The sequence below is a fragment of the Borostomias antarcticus genome (genome assembly GCF_949987555.1).
Source record: "Borostomias antarcticus genome assembly, chromosome: 5".
Classification (NCBI taxonomy): Eukaryota; Metazoa; Chordata; class Actinopteri; order Stomiiformes; family Stomiidae; genus Borostomias; species Borostomias antarcticus.
This window is the reverse complement of record NC_140238.1, coordinates 31,752,507-31,774,448: the sequence shown is the minus strand read 5'-3', so window position 1 is coordinate 31,774,448 and position 21,942 is coordinate 31,752,507. Positions and strand designations below refer to the sequence as shown.

Genomic DNA, 21,942 nt, shown 5'->3' with positions numbered 1-21,942 from the left:
AGAGAGAGAGAGAGAGGAGAGAGAGAGAGGAGAGAGGAGAGGAGGAGGAGGAGAGAGAGAGAGAGGAGAGGAGAGAGGAGAGAGAGAGAGGAGAGGAGAGAGGAGAGAGAGAGAGGAGAGGGAGAGAGAGGGAGAGAGAGGGGGAGAGAGGAGAGGGAGAGAGAGAGGAGGAGAGAGAGAGGAGAGGAGGAGAGAGAGGAGAGGAGGAGAGAGGAGAGGAGAGAGAGAGAGGAGAGAGAGACCCCCTGTCTCCCTCAGGCTCCGAGGGGAGAAGCAGGTGTGGACAAGATAAAATTGGTGAGATCCGTCATGGTTATGAGGTTATAGACATGCGCGCGCACACACACACACACACACACACACACACACACACACACACACACACACACACACACACACACACACACACACACACACACACACACACACACACCGGATGTGTACCGTCATGGAAGCCCCCTCGCCACCTCCTACTCCCAGCATGCCTGATCTGTCCATCTGGCTGCCTGTGTAGCAGGATGTCCTATCTTAAGCACGTGGTCTGTTGTGGAGCTCTTTTATATTCGGGGTGTTGTTGATCATTTTCACCTTGTGATTCATGGTACGAAAGAGGAAGTGCATCACCTTCTTCCACGAGACCACATGACTTATAATAATCCAGTGTGGGTGGGGATCAGAGATCTGCTCCATCCTGTTCGCTCTGTCCTGCTGTGCTCTGCTCTCTCCTGCTCTGCTCTCTCCTGCTCTGTTCTGCTCTGCTCTCTCCTGCTCTGTTCTCTCCTGCTCTGTTCTCTCCTGCTCTTCTCTTCTCTGTTCTGCTCTCTCCTGCTCTGTTCTCTCCTGCTCTTCTCTTCTCTGTTCTGCTCTGCTCTCTCCTGCACTGCTCTCTCCTGCTCTGTTCTGTTCTGTTCTGCTCTTCTCTTCTCTGTTCTGTTCTGTTCTGTTCTGTTCTGCTCTCTCCTGCTCTGTCCTGCTCTCTCCTGCTCTGCTCTCTCCTTCTCTGCTCTGCTCTGTTCTGCTCTCTCCTGCTCTATTCTGCTCTGTTCTGCTCTCTCCTGCTCTGCTCTGTTCTCTCCTGCTCTGCTCTCTCCTGCTCTGTCCTGCTCTCTCCTGCTCTGCTCTGCTCTGCTCTCTCCTTCTCTGCTCTGCTCTGTTCTGCTCTCTCCTGCTCTATTCTGCTCTGTTCTGCTCTCTCCTGCTCTGCTCTGCTCTCTCCTGCTCTGCTCTGTTCTCTCCTGCTCTGTTCTGCTCTCTCCTGCTCTGTTCTGCTCTCTCCTGCTCTGCTCTCTCCTGCTCTGTTCTGCTCTCTCCTGCTCTGCTCTCTCCTGTTCTGCTCTGCTCTCTCCTGCTCTGTTCTGTTCTCTCCTGCTCTGCTCTGCTCTCTCCTGCTCTGCTCTGTTCTGCATTGTTCTTCTCTGTCCTCTTCTGTTCTGCTCTCTCCTGCTCTGCTCTGCTCTCTCCTGTTCTGCTCTGCTCTCTCCTGCTCTGTTCTGTTCTCTCCTGCTCTGCTCTGCTCTCTCCTGCTCTGTTCTGCTCTCTCCTGCTCTCTCCTGCTCTGTTCTGTTCTCTCCTGCTCTGTTCTGTTCTCTCCTGCTCTGCTCTGCTCTCTCCTGCTCTGTTCTGCTCTCTCCTGCTCTGCTCTGCTCTCTCCTGCTCTGTTCTGCTCTCTCCTGCTCTGCTCTGCTCTCTCCTGCTCTGTTCTGTTCTTTCCTGCTCTGTTCTGCTCTCTCCTGCTCTGCTCTGCTCTCTCCTGCTCTGTTCTGTTCTCTCCTGCTCTGCTCTGCTCTCTCCTGCTCTGCTCTGTCAGATCAGATCAGTTTCTTAGTTTTTTACAGTGTTCAGTCACAGTGAAATGCTGCTGCCGGCTCCAAGATGAGCTCATTACAGATAAACTACTGTACAATACACAATTTACAAATCACACAAAAGACACTGGTGTCCTATACCACGTTAAAATGACGTCTATGCGCCGTCTCATCGACGTGGGTCAAGAAACCGACGTCAGAAAAACGTTCATTTCAGCCCCTCCATTAGACCCCATAGAGACGTCTATGACCAATGTGGATCAGACGGCTGATAGATGGGCTGCTCTGCTCTCTCCTGGTCTGTCCTACTCAGCTCTACTCTACTCTACTCTACTCTACTCTACTCTACTCTGCTCTACTCTACTCTACTCTACTCTACTCTACTCTACTCTACTCTACTCTACTCTACTCTACTCTGTTCTGCTCTACTCTAATCTACTCTACTGTACTCTGTCCTACTCTACTCTACTCTACTCTACTCTACTCTACTCAGCTCTACTCAGCTCTACTCTACTCTACTCTACTCAGCTCTACTCTACTCTAATCTACTCTACTGTACTCTGTCTGTCCTACTCTACTCTACTCTACTCTACTCTACTCTACTCTACTCTACTCTACTCTACTCTACTCTACTCTACTCTACTCTACTCTGTTCTGCTCTGCTCTGCTCTACTCTACTCTACTCTACTCTACTCTACTCTACCCTGCTCTACTCTACTCTGCTCTGCTCTACTCTACTCTACTCTACTCTACTCTACTCTACTCTACTCTGCTCTACCCTGCTCTACTCTACTCTACTCTACTCTGCTCTGCTCTACTCTACTCTACTCTACTCTACTCTACTCTACTCTACTCTACTCTACTCTACTCTACTCTACTCTGCTCTACCCTGCTCTGCTCTGCTCTACTCTGTCCGGCTCTACTCAGCTCTACTCTACTCTACTCTACTCTACTCTGCTCTACCCTACTCTACTCTACTCTGCTCTACCCTACTCTGCTCTACTCTACTCTACTCTACTCTACTCTACTCTACTCTACTCAGCTCTACTCTACTCTACTCTGTTCTGTTCTGCTCTATCCTACTCTACCCTGCTCTGCTCTACTCTGTCCTGCTCTGCTTGACAGTGATCGATGAGGCCCCTCCTTGGGCACAGAGAGCTCCCTAGGAGCTGCCCTGGTCTGCCTGACCTCTGACCTCCACACAGCGTGAGCTCACCACTCTCAGATATGACGGAATTGCACCATCATTCATGTCTGGAGGGTCTTGTCAGTGGTGGACTACAGTCACACGGGGGAATGTGTTGATGATGGCTCCCATTACAGCCCCGGGAATAGGGCAGGGTGTGTGTGTGTGTGTGTGTGTGTGTGTGTGTGTGTGTGTGTGTGTGTGTGTGTGTGTGTGTGTGTGTGTGTGTGTGTGTGTGAGAGAGAGCGAGCGAGCGAGCATGGGTTTGAGAAGAGCAGAATACTGAACTGGGATCCTTTAGACTGCTGTCCCAAAAGAAAACCGATGATATATTTAACTTGAGTGTCATGGGACATGACGGGGTGTGTGTGCGCGCGTGTGTGTGCGTGCGTGCGAGGCTGGGAGAGAGACCGCGGTGAGCCGAGCAGAAGGGAAGGAAGACCAGCTCCGGTAGGTGTTACTGACGGGAGAGGCAGGCGCCATCACACCTCTGAAGCCGCCTCCTGCTCTCCTCTCCTGGCCGCGGTTAGACGGCATATGGCAGCCCTGCAGACGTGGGGGACGCTCGGAGAAACGGGAGGGGACAGGAGAGAGACGGGACAGGGGAGACAGGAGAGAGACGAGACGGGAGGGGACAGGGGAGACAGGAGAGAGACGGGAGGGGACAGGAGAGAGACGGGAGGGGACAGGAGAGAGAGGAGAGAGACGGGAGGGGACAGTAAAGAGACGGGAGAGGACAGGAGAGAGACGGGAGAGGACAGGAGAGAGACGGGAGAGGACAGGGGAGAGACGGGAGGGGACAGGAGAGACGGGAGAGGACAGGAGAGACGGGAGGGGACAGGAGAGAGACGGGAGAGGACAGGAGAGAGACGGGAGGGGACAGGAGAGAGACGGGAGGGGACAGGAGAGAGACGGGAGGGGACAGGAGAGAGACGGGAGGGGACAGGAGAGAGACGGGAGAGAGACGGGAGGGGACAGGAGAGAGACGGGAGAGGACAGGAGAGAGACGGGAGGGGACAGGAGAGACGGGAGGGGACAGGAGAGAGACGGGGGAGGACAGGAGAGAGACGGGAGAGGACAGGAGAGACGGGAGAGAGACGGGAGAGGACAGGAGAGAGACGGGGGAGGACAGGAGAGAGACGGGAGAAGACAGGAGAGAGACGGGAGAGGACAGGAGAGACGGGAGGGGACAGGAGAGAGACGGGAGGGGACAGGAGAGAGACGGGAGAGGACAGGAGAGACGGGAGAGAGACGGGAGAGGACAGGAGAGAGAGGAGAGAGACGGGAGAGGACAGGAGAGACGGGAGAGGACAGGAGAGAGACGGGAGGGGACAGGAGAGAGACGGGAGGGGACAGGAGAGAGACGGAAGAGGACAGGAGAGAGACGGGAGAGAGAGGAGAGAGACGGGAGGGGACAGGAGAGAGACGGGAGGGGACAGGAGAGAGACGGGAGGGGACAGGAGAGAGACGGGAGAGGACAGGAGAGAGACGGGAGGGGACAGGAGAGACAGGAGAGAGACGGGAGAGGACAGGAGAGACGGGAGAGGACAGGAGAGAGACGGGAGGGGACAGGAGAGAGACGGGAGGGGACAGGAGAGACAGGAGAGAGACGGGAGAGGACAGGAGAGACGGGAGAGGACAGGAGAGACGGGAGAGGACAGGAGAGAGACGGGAGAGGACAGGAGAGAGACGGGAGGGGACAGGAGAGAGACGGGAGGGGACAGGAGAGACAGGAGAGAGACGGGAGAGGACAGGAGAGACGGGAGAGGACAGGAGAGACGGGAGAGGACAGGAGAGAGACGGGAGAGGACAGGAGAGAGACGGGAGGGGACAGGAGAGACGGGAGAGGACAGGAGAGAGACGGGAGAGGACAGGGGAGAGACGGGAGAGGACAGGGGAGAGACGGGAGGGGACAGGAGAGACGGGAGAGGACAGGAGAGACGGGAGGGGACAGGAGAGAGACGGGAGAGGACAGGAGAGAGACGGGAGGGGACAGGAGAGAGACGGGAGGGGACAGGAGAGAGACGGGAGGGGACAGGAGAGAGACGGGAGGGGACAGGAGAGAGACGGGAGAGAGACGGGAGGGGACAGGAGAGAGACGGGAGAGGACAGGAGAGAGACGGGAGGGGACAGGAGAGACGGGAGGGGACAGGAGAGAGACGGGGGAGGACAGGAGAGAGACGGGAGAGGACAGGAGAGACGGGAGAGAGACGGGAGAGGACAGGAGAGAGACGGGGGAGGACAGGAGAGAGACGGGAGAAGACAGGAGAGAGACGGGAGAGGACAGGAGAGACGGGAGGGGACAGGAGAGAGACGGGAGGGGACAGGAGAGAGACGGGAGAGGACAGGAGAGACGGGAGAGAGACGGGAGAGGACAGGAGAGAGAGGAGAGAGACGGGAGAGGACAGGAGAGACGGGAGAGGACAGGAGAGAGACGGGAGGGGACAGGAGAGAGACGGGAGGGGACAGGAGAGAGACGGAAGAGGACAGGAGAGAGACGGGAGAGAGAGGAGAGAGACGGGAGGGGACAGGAGAGAGACGGGAGGGGACAGGAGAGAGACGGGAGGGGACAGGAGAGAGACGGGAGAGGACAGGAGAGAGACGGGAGGGGACAGGAGAGACAGGAGAGAGACGGGAGAGGACAGGAGAGACGGGAGAGGACAGGAGAGAGACGGGAGGGGACAGGAGAGAGACGGGAGGGGACAGGAGAGACAGGAGAGAGACGGGAGAGGACAGGAGAGACGGGAGAGGACAGGAGAGACGGGAGAGGACAGGAGAGAGACGGGAGAGGACAGGAGAGAGACGGGAGGGGACAGGAGAGAGACGGGAGGGGACAGGAGAGACAGGAGAGAGACGGGAGAGGACAGGAGAGACGGGAGAGGACAGGAGAGACGGGAGAGGACAGGAGAGAGACGGGAGAGGACAGGAGAGAGACGGGAGGGGACAGGAGAGACGGGAGAGGACAGGAGAGAGACGGGAGAGGACAGGGGAGACAGGAGAGAGACGGGAGAAGACAGGAGAGACGGGAGAGGACAGGAGAGAGACGGGAGAGACGGGAGAGGACAGGAGAGAGACGGGAGGGGACAGGAGAGAGACGGGAGGGGACAGGAGAGACGGGAGAGGACAGGAGAGAGACGGGAGAGGACAGGGGAGACAGGAGAGAGACGGGAGAAGACAGGAGAGACGGGAGAGGACAGGAGAGAGACGGGAGAGACGGGAGAGGACAGGAGAGAGACGGGAGGGGACAGGAGAGACGGGAGAGGACAGGAGAGACGGGAGGGGACAGGAGAGACGGGAGAGGACAGGAGAGAGACGGGAGAAGACAGGAGAGACGGGAGGGGACAGGAGAGACGGGAGAGGACAGGAGAGACGGGAGGGGACAGGAGAGAGACGGGAGAGGACAGGAGAGAGACGGGAGGGGACAGGAGAGAGACGGGAGGGGACAGGAGAGAGACGGGAGGGGACAGGAGAGAGACGGGAGGGGACAGGAGAGAGACGGGAGGGGACAGGAGAGACGGGAGGGGACAGGAGAGAGACGGGGGAGGACAGGAGAGAGACGGGAGAGGACAGGAGAGACGGGAGAGAGACGGGAGAGGACAGGAGAGAGACGGGGGAGGACAGGAGAGAGACGGGAGAAGACAGGAGAGAGACGGGAGAGGACAGGAGAGACGGGAGGAAACAGGAGAGAGACGGGAGGGGACAGGAGAGAGACGGGAGAGGACAGGAGAGACGGGAGAGAGACGGGAGAGGACAGGAGAGAGAGGAGAGAGACGGGAGAGGACAGGAGAGACGGGAGAGGACAGGAGAGAGACGGGAGGGGACAGGAGAGAGACGGGAGGGGACAGGAGAGAGACGGAAGAGGACAGGAGAGAGACGGGAGAGAGAGGAGAGAGACGGGAGGGGACAGGAGAGAGACGGGAGGGGACAGGAGAGAGACGGGAGGGGACAGGAGAGAGACGGGAGAGGACAGGAGAGAGACGGGAGGGGACAGGAGAGACAGGAGAGAGACGGGAGAGGACAGGAGAGAGACGGGAGGGGACAGGAGAGACAGGAGAGAGACGGGAGAGGACAGGAGAGACGGGAGAGGACAGGAGAGACGGGAGAGGACAGGAGAGAGACGGGAGAGGACAGGAGAGAGACGGGAGGGGACAGGAGAGAGACGGGAGGGGACAGGAGAGACAGGAGAGAGACGGGAGAGGACAGGAGAGACGGGAGAGGACAGGAGAGACGGGAGAGGACAGGAGAGAGACGGGAGAGGACAGGAGAGAGACGGGAGGGGACAGGAGAGACGGGAGAGGACAGGAGAGAGACGGGAGAGGACAGGGGAGACAGGAGAGAGACGGGAGAAGACAGGAGAGACGGGAGAGGACAGGAGAGACGGGAGAGGACAGGAGAGAGACGGGAGGGGACAGGAGAGACGGGAGAGGACAGGAGAGACGGGAGGGGACAGGAGAGACGGGAGAGGACAGGAGAGAGACGGGAGAAGACAGGAGAGACGGGAGAGGACAGGAGAGAGACGGGAGAGGACAGGAGAGAGACGGGAGAGGACAGGAGAGAGACGGGAGGAGACGGGAGAGAGACGGGAGAGGACAGGAGAGAGACGGGAGAGGACAGGAGAGGGACGGGAGAGGACAGGAGAGAGACGGGAGAGGACAGGAGAGAGATGGGAGAGGACAGGAGAGAGACGGGAGAGGACAGGAGAGAGACGGGAGGAGACGGGAGAGAGACGGGAGAGGACAGGAGAGAGACGGGAGGGGACAGGAGAGAGACGGGAGGAGACGGGAGAGAGACGGGAGAGAGACGGGAGAGGACAGGAGAGAGAGGGGAGAGGACAGGAGAGAGACGGGAGGGGACAGGAGAGACGGGAGAGACAGGAGAGACGGGAGGGGACAGGAGAGACGGGAGGGGACAGGAGAGAGACGGGAGGGGACAGGAGAGAGACGGGAGGGGACAGGAGAGAGACTGGAGGGGACAGGAGAGGACAGGAGAGAGACGGGAGGGGACAGGAGAGAGACGGGAGGGGACAGGAGAGAGAGGAGAGAGATGGGAGGGGACATTAGAGAGACGGGAGGGGACAGGAGAGAGACGGGAGGGGACAGGAGAGACGGGAGGGGACAGGAGAGAGACGGGAGAGGACAGGAGAGGACAGGAGAGACGGGAGAGGACAGGAGAGAGACGGGAGGGGACAGGAGAGAGACGGGAGAGGACAGGAGAGGACAGGAGAGACGGGAGAGGACAGGAGAGAGACGGGAGGGGACAGGAGAGAGACGGGAGGGGACAGGAGAGAGACGGGAGAGGACAGGAGAGAGACGGGAGGGGACAGGAGAGAGACGGGAGGGGACAGGAGAGAGACGGGAGAGGACAGGAGAGACGGGAGAGGACAGGAGAGACGGGAGAGGACAGGAGAGACGGGAGAGGACAGGAGAGACGGGAGAGGACAGGAGAGAGACGGGAGGGGACAGGAGAGACGGGAGAGGACAGGAGAGATGGGAGAGGACAGGAGAGACGGGAGAGGACAGGAGAGAGACGGGAGAGGACAGGAGAGGACAGGAGGGGACAGGAGAGACGGTAGGGGATAGGAGAGACGGGAGGGGACAGGAGAGAGACGGGAGGGGACAGGAGGGGACAGGAGAGAGACGGGAGGGGACAGGAGAGACAGGAGAGAGATGGGAGGGGACAGGAGAGAGACGGGAGAGGACAGGAGAGACGGGAGAGGACAGGAGAGAGACGGGAGAGGACAGGAGAGACGGGAGAGGACAGGAGAGAGACGGGAGAGGACAGGAGAGACGGGAGGGGACAGGAGAGAGACGGGAGGGGACAGGAGGGGACAGGAGAGAGACGGGAGGGGACAGGAGAGACAGGAGAGAGACGGGAGAGGACAGGAGAGACGGGAGAGGACAGGAGAGAGACGGGAGGGGACAGGAGAGAGACGGGAGGGGACAGGAGAGAGACGGGAGAGGACAGGAGAGACGGGAGAGGACAGGAGAGAGACGGGAGAGGACAGGGGAGAGACGGGAGGGAACAGGAGAGACGGGAGGGGAGAGGAGAGAGACGGGAGAGGACAGGAGAGACGGGAGAGGACAGGAGAGAGACGGGAGAGGACAGGAGAGACGGGAGGGAACAGGAGAGACGGGAGGGGACAGGAGAGACGGGAGAGGACAGGAGAGACGGGAGGGGACAGGAGAGACGGGAGGGGACAGGAGAGACGGGAGGGGACAGGAGAGACGGGAGAGGACAGGAGAGAGACGGGAGGGGACAGGAGAGACGGGAGGGGACAGGAGAGACGGGAGGGGACAGGAGTCAAGTCAAGTCACCTTTATTTGTACAGCACATTTACAACAGCTGCGGCTTAACCAAAATGTTTCACAGGTAATAACACAGAGCAAAAAATACATCTACAGAAGATAAAAAGTAGTACAAAAGTGCAAATACAAACACAAGGGCTCAGATACAAAATAAAAGTGCAGCAAATTACAGAATAAATTAAAAGAGACTAAAATAGCAACAGTTGGATTACCAGGAGGCAGGCTCAACTCAAAGTTCAAAGTCCAGGGAGAAAAGATGGGTCTTTAGCAGGGACTTTCACCATGCTGCCCCCCCCCCCCCCCCCCCCCCCGGCCTCCATGTTGCCCCAACCCGGCTCCGTCGCCAGGGTTCAGTAGAGCGGTTCTGTTGTGGTATTTGTTCTGTTGACATAATGACAGATTGGTACCCCAAAGTGACGGAGGAGAGACTGTCAGGACAGAGAGACTCGAGACCCTGGTTCTGAAGAGGCTTCGGCCCTCAGCTGTTTGGGTGAAGAAGGGTTAGTTTCATGTTTGCTGATGGGAGGCGTTGTCGTCCTCTCTCCCTGGGGCTGGACCATGCCTCACCACACGTAGGAGGCTCGGTGTGCCGGGCTCCCACGTTCAATTTAGGCAGTGTACAGTATTTGACCGTTGCTCGATACAATCTGTGAACGTAAGTATGTGTAAAAAAAACAAAAAAAACAATAATAATTTAGATTTTTTTCTGTTTTCTCAACAGTTCTGCCGTGGGAGTGGGTTTCTATGGAAACAGCCAGACCAACGACGGGGTGTACCAGCTGACTTACTCCCTCTACAATGCCAACCACACGCTGAATGGCATCAACAGCATGGTAAGAGAGGGGCAGAGGCGCCCGGCCCACAGGCCCCCGTAGCCATCACCCTGACGGGTCAGAGCTGAGGGTGGCTGGACACGCTCCCTCAGAAGTAGAGACTCTTAGAGACCGTTTGTGTTGGGACTTCCCCTAGATACAGGATAACACACAGAGATCGCGACTCATCACTGTGGTATGTCGTCTCTCTGTCATTGACGACAGCCGCTTGAGGGACGTCATACTGTAGTGTTCTGTTGTTATTGTTGTTGTTGTCATGGCTAGGGTTGTCAAATTCCAGGAATATTCAGAAGTCGGAAACTTTCCATGGGAATTAACGGGAATAAACTGGGACTTTTGGGGATGGGCCTCCCATCTTCGTCTCCAGGTGTCCTGGTCCTCCATACACCTGCCGATCTCATCAGTGGTCTCCACTCCCGCATCCATCTTGATTATGTCCACAAATGTTTTGGTAGGACATCCTCACGACTTGTGTCCGCGCCATGGAGATGGCTCTCACCAGCTTACTGGCCGGAAGCTCATGGTGTCTATAACAGTGCCCAGCCAGCCTCATTCTCCTTGCTGCTATCTTCCCACTCACCCTTGGCCTCTCTCCGTACAGATCTTCAATACTGACATGCGCGTTGTGACTTATGTCCAGTGCTGCACGTAGCATTCTCGTATAGTATCCGTCTAGCGACCTCTGCAGGGAGTGGCTCAGGGTCCAGCAGCACTCACCCATACAGGAGAACGGCCTCCACGGTGGCGTCGGGGAAGTGGAGCTCGGTTTCACGGGGGAGGTTGGATTTCAGCATGTTGCTCATGCCGTTTAGAGCTCTCCACGTGAGCGCCTTCCTCACTTTAAGTTCTTGCTCCATTGAGTTGACCCAAGAGCCCAAGTATTTGAAGTCCTCAACCTCCTTCAGAGCAGTACCTTCAGCTGTCATTAGGGGGCAGATGTTCTGGAGTGTTATAGGTGATAACCTCAGTTTTCTTGGCGTTCAGTCCAAGACCCACCTTGGCATATTCCTTTTCCACTCTGGTAAGGAGCTTTTGTGTTTGCCTCACGTGGTTAGATATCAGGCTGATGTTGTCGGCGAAGTCCTGGTCTGTAAGGACTACAGGACAGCAGGATACCTTCTCGACCTCCTACAATAGGTGTTACAGTATAGTGAAGCTGAGATCCTCCTCCCTTCCCTTGATTACCTGCCTCAGTGCGTAGTCCAGGGGAAGGGTGGAGGATGTCCACATGTAACACTCCCGCCATGGTGTCAAAATCTTTGTTGTTGCCATCCGGTAGCAAAACCCTTGCCCTTGTGTTCCTTGTGTTCCATGGTCCCTATGGCCTGAAGTTAATTGGTGGGATTACCATAGGCCTTAAGGATTTTCATCATGCCGCCTCTGTGTATTGAGTCAAATGCCTTTTCGAAATAAATCAATCAATCTTCACCACCTCAATGATCCTTTTAGGGCCGAGATCTGAGTTACTGTGGACCTCCCCTCTCGAAAGCCATTCTGGTTGTCTCTCAAGTGCGGGTCGATGGCGCTCTGCAGCCTGTTTAGTATCATGCGGTTGTATTTATACATTTATACAAAGATACAGATCAGGCTGATGCCACTGTAGTTGTCTGGCATTGAGAGATCCCCAGATTTAGGCACTGGGATGACGTTGGAGAGAGACCATATATCAGGCTCATTATTTTTCATTAGGGCAAGGTTGCAGATGTCCAAGATGATGTCATCAAGGTCACAGTTCTTAAAGACCTCTTGGGAATGCCATCTGGCCCAGCACTCTTTCCCTGCTTCAGAGTGGATTTCACCCTGGCAAGCTCTGCAGCTGAAAAGAGGCCATCGTCAATATTGAGATTTTTGAGGATCACAAGTATCTCCTCCTCTTCTTCCACTGTCAGGTGGGTGCTTAGGAGGTTCCTGAAGTGAGTGAACCAAGTGTTCACCCTCTCCTCTGGGCTGTTGCCTGTGACTTGTCCTTCCTTTGTCCACTCATCTCGTTACTGACCTTCCAGGCCACCGTATCGTTGCTCCCCTCGGTCCGCCTCCACCCTGCGCACCTTTACCATCAGCTCCTCCTCTCTGATCTTATCGGAGGTATCGAAGAGCTGTTGTTTCGTCTCATTCCTTATCAACCGGCTCCCCGTAGTCTTCTCTTGGCCAAGACGTCTTTCCTCTTTCCCATGCACCTACAGCCTCCAAATGCCTGGACCTTGGGGAAGCTCTGGTCCTCTCTACTACTGGCACACACTTCCTCGTTGCCTCCACATGTGCTACAAACCGATCGTACATTTGTGCATTAGGACCTTCCTCCACGTCCAGCAGTTGGAAGCGATTTTTCACCTCCACTGTGGATATAGTTTGGAGATCCGGTCTCACTGAGAAAGTCTTCCAGTCATGCCGGGTCTTCAGGTTTGACTTCTGAACCCTCAAGCTCAGCTTCCCCCTCATGGAAACCATTCGCTGGTCTGAGCCAACAGTGCTGAATGTAAGGTTCTGCATTTGTGACTGAGTTCCTCCACTTGTGCCTTACCAGTATGTAGTCTAGCAATCTAAACATACCGGAAGCCCGGTCCTAGAAGGTCCATCTCTTTCCTCTTCTTTTCTGGAACAGGCTGTTAGCAGCCAGTAGCTCATGTTCCTTCAGAAGGGTCGCAAGAAGTTCGGAGTGACCTTCTCCTTTGCGCCTTCCCTCTGGGGCCCACTGCTGCTCCGAGATCCCCTACAGTTTAGGGACCGCAGGGGACCCAGTTACTGTGTGTGACCACGAGAAGGCACTGCAGAAGTCTTGGCGGTAGAGGGGCTGTGTACCAGCAGGAAGAGACTAAGGCCGGATTCATAGTCAACGCAAACTACATAAGCGCAAGCAACGCAAGGCTTCATAAGGCCACGCAAGATCTCGTTGCGTCCTTGCGTGTGTCATGCCGAAATGTGTCACTTGACGCAAGCAATAGTGCAATTCCTTGTGTTTCCACAAAACAAAACACAGAACGCAAGCTCTCGAGTCATGTTGGAGCTTGCGTTCACAACGTAGCTTGCGTTGTTTACGTTGACTATGAATCAGGCCTTACGCACTTGGCTCCTCTTTTCACCCCACAAAGAGCACTGGCTGGCCGCAGCAGCAGAAAGCAGAAAGTAGCAAGCAGAAGGAGCATGCAATATGCACTAACCACAAGCACTACTACTCCAGTATTACTGCACTAACGCATCACACACGCCCTGTGCTGAAACACACACACACACACACACACGAGCCACCAGTCTGATTTCTACTCAGACACATGGATTACACACACATACGCACAATGCCACTAACTCACGTCACATGCACAGCGATATTGATATTATGACAGTGACACCAATCAAACGGTAAATTTGACAAATTACTGTGTATGGTCAGATGAAGAACACACAAGGGAATTTAAAGATATCTTAATTGTTGAGCAGCTCTCCTAATCTTATACACACACACACACACACACACACACACACACACACTTCACTATTGATTTTCTGTAACTTGTGATGCATGCTGGAATAGCTTGTTTGAAACCAAGATCTCCAGAGAAACGAAAAGCTCTTCAGTTGCAGAAAACCAAAGTTATACCGCCTTCTCCCTCCCATCTACATCTGGAGCTGATCAGCATTTAAAGGAGTAGTAAAGGGAAAAATCATGTTTAGCCCTGTTTTAAGGTTACTTATGATCATATACAATGGTTCAGATCAAAACGTTGACAAAACTAGCACTTTTGAGAAAGTTGATAATTGCTCTACCACCGTTTAGGTCATACAATGGATGTGGGTGGGCACTGTGAAAATTCATTAAAAAACATGTTAATCTCTTGATTTCAAAGACAAGAAGCTTACCAAGGGGGTAAATGGTGTCCGTTGGTGTTCTGACATCAAATTCGCCACAAAGTATGAATCCTGTAGGGTTTTATTGATCATTTTATGAAATCCATTGACTTGTATTGACGCAACCGTTGTAGATGTGTAGATCAATCCGCAGACGGGATTCAGGAAGTGGAACTACTTACGGTAGCTATTTTTATTGTTTATGTTGCTAGGCTAGCTAGTTTGCAGACGTTTACACACGTATGTGCTGCGACTAAATAGTTCTATGCTAAAATTTGTTTTTAAAGCCTTTCCAGATGAACTAGAATCTTACTTTATGGCGAATTATATGTCAGAACGCCAACTAACACCTCAGTGTGTTTCTTGTCTTTGAAATTGAGAGTGTAACATGTTTTTTGAATGATTTTTCACGGTGCCCACCCACATCCATTGTATGACCAAAACGTTGGTAGAGCAATTATCAGACTTTCTCAAAAGTGCTAGTTTTGTCAACGCTTTGATCTGAACCATTGTATATGATCATAAGTAACCTTAAAACAGGGCTAAACATGATTTTTCCCTTTACTACTCCTTTAAGTATGCCACGATAAGACATGAGTATGCTGGGTTAGGTCTTCAGCTACCAATTATTTTGGTGAAGTCAGTTTCCTTTAGGTCTTATGGATTTGAAGAGGAGCCTAGTCGAGGCTTCCAGGGTTCTTATTCGGGGCGTGTTTGGCTGCTCTGTGGTGGGAATCCATCCCCCCAGCTGGTGGCGGTTTGGCAGGACCTGCTCATCTCATGCAGAGTAGGCTTGGGTGCAACTCAGTTTGCTAGTCCTGGCCTGCTCAGCTGTCGCTCTGGGCTTTCTCACTGACACGGTCCACTGATTTGAGATCTGTCCTTATCTACCCTTGAGGGGGTTTTCAGTCGGGATTTGACCGAGGAGGGCCTGTGTTGCCGTCTGACGCATGAATAGCACAACAAATGAGGAAGTACACAGATAATGAGGAAGTTTGGAAACTAACTGGGAATTGTGACAGTTTGGGACCTGATGGAAGTAGCTACTGTACGCTCTTCCTCGTAACGGATAATATTCTGACTGCCACAGCAGCAGGGAAGTTTTGTTGAACATGGAACTCAAGCGTTCCGCACAACCAGATATCCATAGACCTTTCATATTCAGGGGGCAAGCTCCGCCCCCCCACCCCTAGTTACTGTTGCTATGCCCCACAAGCTTTGGAGCAAGTTAATAAGATGTCCACTGAACAGCACATACCTGATGATTCTCGCAAGGATTCCTGACAATATTGCTGGATGTTATTTGTCAAATGCCACTACTTTGTCTAAGAGAGTTCTACAGAAAGGCCTAAACTATTTTATCCAAAGACATATTGAGAGGATGAGGAATGAGAGGTGGGGCCCTGATCCTAGATCAGCACTCCTGCTCTGAGACGCTTGATTCATACAGTTCCAGGTCTGTGATTTAAATCAACACTCAATGTGGTCTGTCTTTTCACCCTTGTGAAGCACACGGGGTGCTTGTACTGACAATTCCTCGAAGTGGAACTGCCCTATTTGAAGATTTCCTTGAACTAGTTTAGTAGCGAGTTCTATTTATTTGTCAGCGTCTGTTTACAGGAAGTCGAAACACTGCCACGGTGTTTAATTCCGAACTAATTTCCGTTCCCTAGTATGTTGACTTATATATGATATGTCAACATAACTAGAGGAGAAAATCGGCTTCCTGTGGTCATTATGTTTGCATCAATCATTTCCTACTGTTCCAGTTAATCATGACACCCTCCCCCCACACACACACACACACGTACACACACCAGCATTGGAAGCTTTATACACATGCAAACATACACAGATACTGTGCAAGCATAAACACAGATCCAAACACAAAACACACATATTTACACTGGGCCGCATCTACAGATACACACTTTACTGGCACACAAAGCAGGAAATCCCTCGGACTTTCTCCGACCCCATTTAAACAGCTGACCCCATTAAACTCCATGCATACAGTATTAGTCTGTGAAATAGCTTGTTACCGTAGACACACTACAGTATGCCGCAGGCCTGTGGAGAGAAGGATTTAAGCTGCTGAAGTCCTCAGTGGGATGTCTGGGGCTTTTTCCAGTGTGTGGTTCACTGCTTTTTACACGTTCTCCAGTGAAAAAAGACCTTAAAATTGTCACTTATTGTTTCTGCCGGGGCCCAGTCAACAGTGTGCAGTTTTCCTCGGGCGTGAAAGTGCTTGTTCACCTCATCAGCGAATGCACTTAGATGAGCAGAGGCTGCAGAGGAGACCGGAGTGAGTGCACTTCCCTCCGCCATCTCTTCTCTAAATCACTGACCAGGCTGTCTCTCTTGCTCTCCCGGGACGCCATTAGCATTCCCACTCAACCCTGGGCTGTTTTTGAGATGTACGCACCACGGATGCACCCATGTGAACATTTTGGCCGATACCGATAAAAGATAACCGATAATCGATATTTGGAATTTGGAAAAGCTGATAAATAATCGATTTTCCACATTTGTTTCCTCTCAAAAACAACACACAACAGCAGCTAGAGAGAAATAATTGTTCACATCTGCCCTGTTTTGCACATCGGACCGATACCGATATATTAAAAAATGACTAACATCGGCCGATACCGATATATACAAAAAAATGACTAATATCGGCCGATACCGATATGATCGCCGATATATCGTGCATCCCTAATACGCACTCTCGCGTACACGGTCGTCATCACAGCTGTCACCAAACCCTCGTTGACCGCCTCCCCCTTCGTCCCCTGGCCTAGGTGGGGAGCTCCCTCGGCACCATGCAGACGGGGATGAAGCAGCACCTCGCCCGATTGGACGAGATCTTCGCCGCCAGGGAGGACTATGTCCAGTCCCTTCGCTTCATGCAGCAGATGGCCAACAACGTGATCAGGCAGCTGACCAACCTGCCGGACCTCAGCAGGGCCAAGGTGGACCTGGCGGCCATCGCCGACCAGACCGGAAGCATCGAATACTACAGGTGAATGCTCGCTTCGTCCTCTCACACACACACACACACACACACACACACACACACACACACACACACACACAGACACACACACACACACACACAGACACACACACACAGACACACACACACACACACAGACACACACACACACACACACAGACACACACACACACAGGCTTTGTGGAGCCGTTCTGGTGGGTGTCGGCCTTCCTCTGCACCGCTGACTGGAAGAGCTATTCTTACCAAGCGATACATAAAGACATCTGATACGAAGCCCACTATTGTTCAACTCGACCCTGCTCAGTGTCACGCCCGCGAGGCTCCTCACGCACAAGATATTAACATCCACGGCCGAACCACGACCCTGCTGACCGCTAAGAAGCCCCCTCACCCGAACCACGACCCTGCTGACCGCTAAGAAGCCCCCTCGCCCACAGAGATACCACGACACGCTGTGACAGCCGTTAGCCCCGGGGTATCTCGCTGTGTCCAGTCGACACGTGAACTCCATTCGGATTCGTCGAACGCAGTGTTGTAGTTATTCATCACAGGGGGGTGGGGTAGAGGGGGAGGTTTCGGGGGGCGGCGCCAACTGTTACTATCTCTGTCATGACCGCTCGCATCACCGTCAACGACCCATAACCGACCGTCACGTCAAGTACGCCCGGCTCCGCGCTGTAGACTCTCGGCCTCAAACGCCCGTTCCCCCGGCCCGCTACGGAACCCGACACCGCTCGCCCCCGGCGCCGATTGGGTTTCCCGATCGGACCCCGTCGCGGGGCTACGAAGCCAACGGAGTCGGCGGAGGCGGAGTGTATCGATGAAGAGCTAGCGTTTCAACCGGGCCCCGGGTTATTGAGCGGGAAAAAATCAGGCTACTTCTCTCCTTTCCTCTCGTCTTCTCCCCCCCCCCCCCCCCCCCCCCACGCATCGAAGTTCATCAGATCACATTTAGCCGCCTCAGTTCTTACTAATCTAATCGTAGTCTCTCTCTCTCCCACCACTCTCTTCTATAAAGATGCGGTCACTCCAGACTCTCATGGTCTAATGTTACAATACAGATAAGTAGGCTGGGGTTTTTCCATCACTACTATTCATCGTGCCGTGAATTCCCCTAACTGACCGACAAGACGATTATTTCACAGTGGACGTTCGAGGTTTGGCCTGTCCCTGTTTGGTGGTCAATTCTAGTTCGTATTAGTAATAATAACGGTGGTTTTAGACATGGTACAACAGTAGCACCTGCTCCCACGGGTGTGTGTGTCAAAAGCCATGTATGTTACAGACAAGGACCTGGGTAGGATGGGCCGTTCCTGTGGAAGACGCTTTGGCACATTAAATATTCATGTCTGTGTATTTGTCCTGTTTAATTATTGAGCAGATGGGGTCTATAAGAGACCAAAACACACGACACTCACACAAACACACAGATGCGCGAACGCATGCACGCTAACACACACACACACACACACACATGATGATGATAGTTTGGTGGGAGGTTGATCTCTGTGTTCTGCCCCGACTGCAGATGGCTGAGCTACCTGCTGCTGCTGATCCTGGACCTGGTCATCTGCCTGGTCACATGTCTGGGGATGGCGAAGCAGTCACGATGGATCCTCATCATGTAAGATGCGTGTGTGTGTGTGTGTGTGTGTGTGTGATGTTTGTGTGTGCGTGTGTGTGTGTGTGTGTGTGTCTGTCAAGGAATCAAACCCGTTTTTAATGATAAATGATTTAATGATTAACAATAAATGTAATCAAATTTTATCGAGGTTTATCATTATATCACGGTTATCGTTCGTTACATCCCTACGCTGCAGGAAACAAAGAAGTGGTTTTGATTGCAGACTTATAAACCTCAATCTGTCGAATAAAAAATTTAAAAAACTATATTGAACTATATTGAACTTGGTTTTGTGTTTTATATGTGTGGGATTTATTCAGTTTTAGAAAATCATCAACGTTAATACTAAACACGAAACGAAGCGTTTTTGTGCAGTGAATTTAAACATGGCGCCTTTGAAATAAAACGTTGTCTGTAGGCTCCCTAATCAGCCAATCAGAAATGTTCAACGTTTCCTCCCCACCCACAAAGTAAGCTGGGGCTTTTTTGGGGGGGGTATAAAGTCCCCACCCGCCCGTATACCCCGGCCCCTTTGGGGTGAACACGGCAAGTTACCCCCGAAGGTTCATACTGTAACGCATTGTCATACGCACTGTACATGTAGCTCTCCTCCCAATACCCATCACCCCCCTCTCCCAGTACCCATAACCCCCCTCTCCCAGTACCCATCACCCCCCTTTCCCAGTACCCATCACCCCCCTCTCCCAGTACCCATCACCCCCCTCTCCCAGTACCCATCACCCCCCTCTCCCAGTACCCATAACCCCCCTCTCCCAGTACCCATCACCCCCCTCTCCCAGTACCCATCACCCCCCTCTCCCAGTACCCATAACCCCCCTCTCCCAGTACCCATCACCCCCCTCTCCCAGTACCCATAACCCCCCTCTCCCAGTACCCATCACCCCCCTCTCCCAGTACCCATCACCCCCCTCTCCCAGTACCCATAACCCCCCTCTCCCAGTACCCATAACCCCCCTCTCCCAGTACCCATCACCCCCCTCTCCCAGTACCCATAACCCCCCTCTCCCAGTACCCATAACCCCCCTCTCCCAGTACCCATCACCCCCCTCTCCCAGTACCCATCACCCCACTCTCCCAGTACCCATAACCCCCCTCTCCCAGTACCCATAACCCCCCTCTCCCAGTACCCGTGTTAGAGCTGGATGCTGGAGACATCTGCCCATCTATGGGCTTCACTAATGTCTATTGACTGGCCTGCCAGGATGTGCATCTCCCTTAACTCATTATTAAGAGCCTGTGCACTCTACTTTACTGCAGCTTTTAAGACCATCAAAGGAGGGGATGGGGAAGCGAGGTCCTCTGCTGCTTATCGCGTCCATCAGGGAGCAATTCCTTCTGCTTTCCACCCCGTCTATCTCTCTGTCTCTCATGGCTCTTTCTCCGAGCCTCTAGAGCACTGTGGTTATTTGCAGGGTACGAGGTGTAATGGTCAAAAAAACACTTGTGTCCATTCATAGCCACCTCTGTTGGGGCTATTAACTTGCTTCTGATTGAATCCCGATTTTATGAGGGGAAATTAAATGATGTCGAAGAGCCACCAAACAAGTTAATTCACCTGCGAGTCGTGATCTCATTTGAAGTATTATCTCTGGACATTTTAATTAATTGTAGCATCACATCGTTTCAATGCAGGACATGAGGTCATGCGCCTCAGCTCTAATCAGCTGACACGCCCACTGACCAATCAGCTTTTTCCAGGCTTTCAGTGTCTATCTAAACGACTTCCCACCACACTGCTCTTTGCTAGCGTACATTAATGCTGCGTATTCACCGCCACTTTGCTGCCGAGCCTTCCTCGACCTCCGCGACCTCTCCCCCTCTGGTTCAGTGCCTTATCACGACTCCTACTGTAGCTTAACCTGACCCGGTCTCTTATTTATTTTCCATTGTTTCGCCCTTGTCTTAAGATTTATGTGCCTTGTTCTTTTTCCCTCTTTTATTGTATGCCCTTGTTGTCTGTCGCGCTCATCTCTGTGTGTCTATTGTACTGCCTCCATGTCTTACCTTTGTCCCGCTCTGTGTCCCCTTGTTTGTTTGTTGTCGTTGTTTTTGTAGCATCCTGTTTGGTGTAGCATGCCGCTTAGCTAATACAGTGAAGCATTTAGAGCGGAGCCGTCAGCGCCAAACTTAAAGGGGTAGTGCGCTGTTTTGGACGTTAAGCCCTATTTGTGGTCTGTCTGCCATGAACCTGAGACATAGTCCATCATTTCACTGATCGTTCCAGTATTGAGCTAGATGCAGTTTTTATGCAGGCTCCCACTGGGCTACAATTGGAAAAACTATGATAAATGTGCTTTTCCGAGACGGGAAGCACAGGGTGTAATCTTACTAGTCTCGGTATGCTCTCCTGTGAAATGTGTCGCAATCCGAATATTTGTAGGTGTTTGGCATGGCTTGCATAGAGTTCTCCATGGGAGCAGTGAAAACAAGCAATGCTTATGTTCAAGTGATGCCAAACATGTAAAAATATTTGGATTGCGATACATTTCACAGGAGAGCATACTGGGACTGATGAGATTACACCCTGTGCTTCCTGTCTCGGAAAAGCACATGAATCATAGTTTTTCCAACACATTTACTTATACCCCATTGACTTCTATTGTAGCCCAGTGAGAGCCTGCATACAAACTGCAGCTAGCTCAATAATGGAACAATCAGTGAAATTATGGTCTCTATGTTACAGGTTCATGGTAGGCAGACCACAAATAGGGCTAAATAACCAAAATAGCTCACTACCCCTTTAACTGTATTCAATTTGTAGCAATAAATGGTAATCAACCTACAGTATGATGTCAGCGTTCCTGAATGAATTACATTTATTGTGTTTTTTTAGAATTATATCTCTATTAGGACTACATTTTCAGATATGTGTACAAAGACGCTTATTCTTCTGACAGATGTATTTGATTAACTCTCTCTCTCCTCTCTCTCTCCCCCCTCTCTCTCCCTCTCTCTCTCTCTCCCTCCCTCTCTCTCTCTTTCTCTCTATCTATCTATCCATCTCTCTGTTTCCTGTGTATCTCCAGGATCATGGTGCTGGGTTTGTTGACTCTGATGCTGAGCTGGGCATCGCTGGGGGCGGGCACTGCTACAGCTGTGGTGAGAGAGTCCGTCTGTCCGTCTGTCCGTCCGTCCGTCCGTCCGTCCGTCCGTCCGTCCGTCTGTCCGTCTGTCCGTCTGTCTGTCTGTCTGTCTGTCTGTCTGTCTGTCTGTCTGTCTGTCTGTCTGTCTGTCTGTCTGTCTGTCCGTCTGTCCGTCCGTCTATCTGTCTGTCTGTCCATCTGTCTGTCTCTCCGTCTGTACCGCAAC

General features: G+C 53.0%; 1 protein-coding gene across 2 annotated transcripts in view; it reads left to right on the top strand.

The window, feature by feature from the left end:
* Window positions 1-21,942, top strand: part of ttyh2l (tweety homolog 2, like) — a 45,238-nt gene that overhangs the window by 9,328 nt on the left and 13,968 nt on the right. For both annotated transcript variants that reach the window (XR_014630469.1, XM_084438836.1), the window contains exons 3-6: window positions 10,018-10,129; window positions 16,774-16,994; window positions 18,517-18,612; window positions 21,660-21,732. Coding sequence is in view for 1 of the 2 variants with exons in the window: in XM_084438836.1 (XP_084294962.1) it covers window positions 10,018-10,129; window positions 16,774-16,994; window positions 18,517-18,612; window positions 21,660-21,732 (502 nt within the window). In the remaining variant the exon portion in view is untranslated. The remainder of the gene's footprint in view (window positions 1-10,017; window positions 10,130-16,773; window positions 16,995-18,516; window positions 18,613-21,659; window positions 21,733-21,942) is intronic.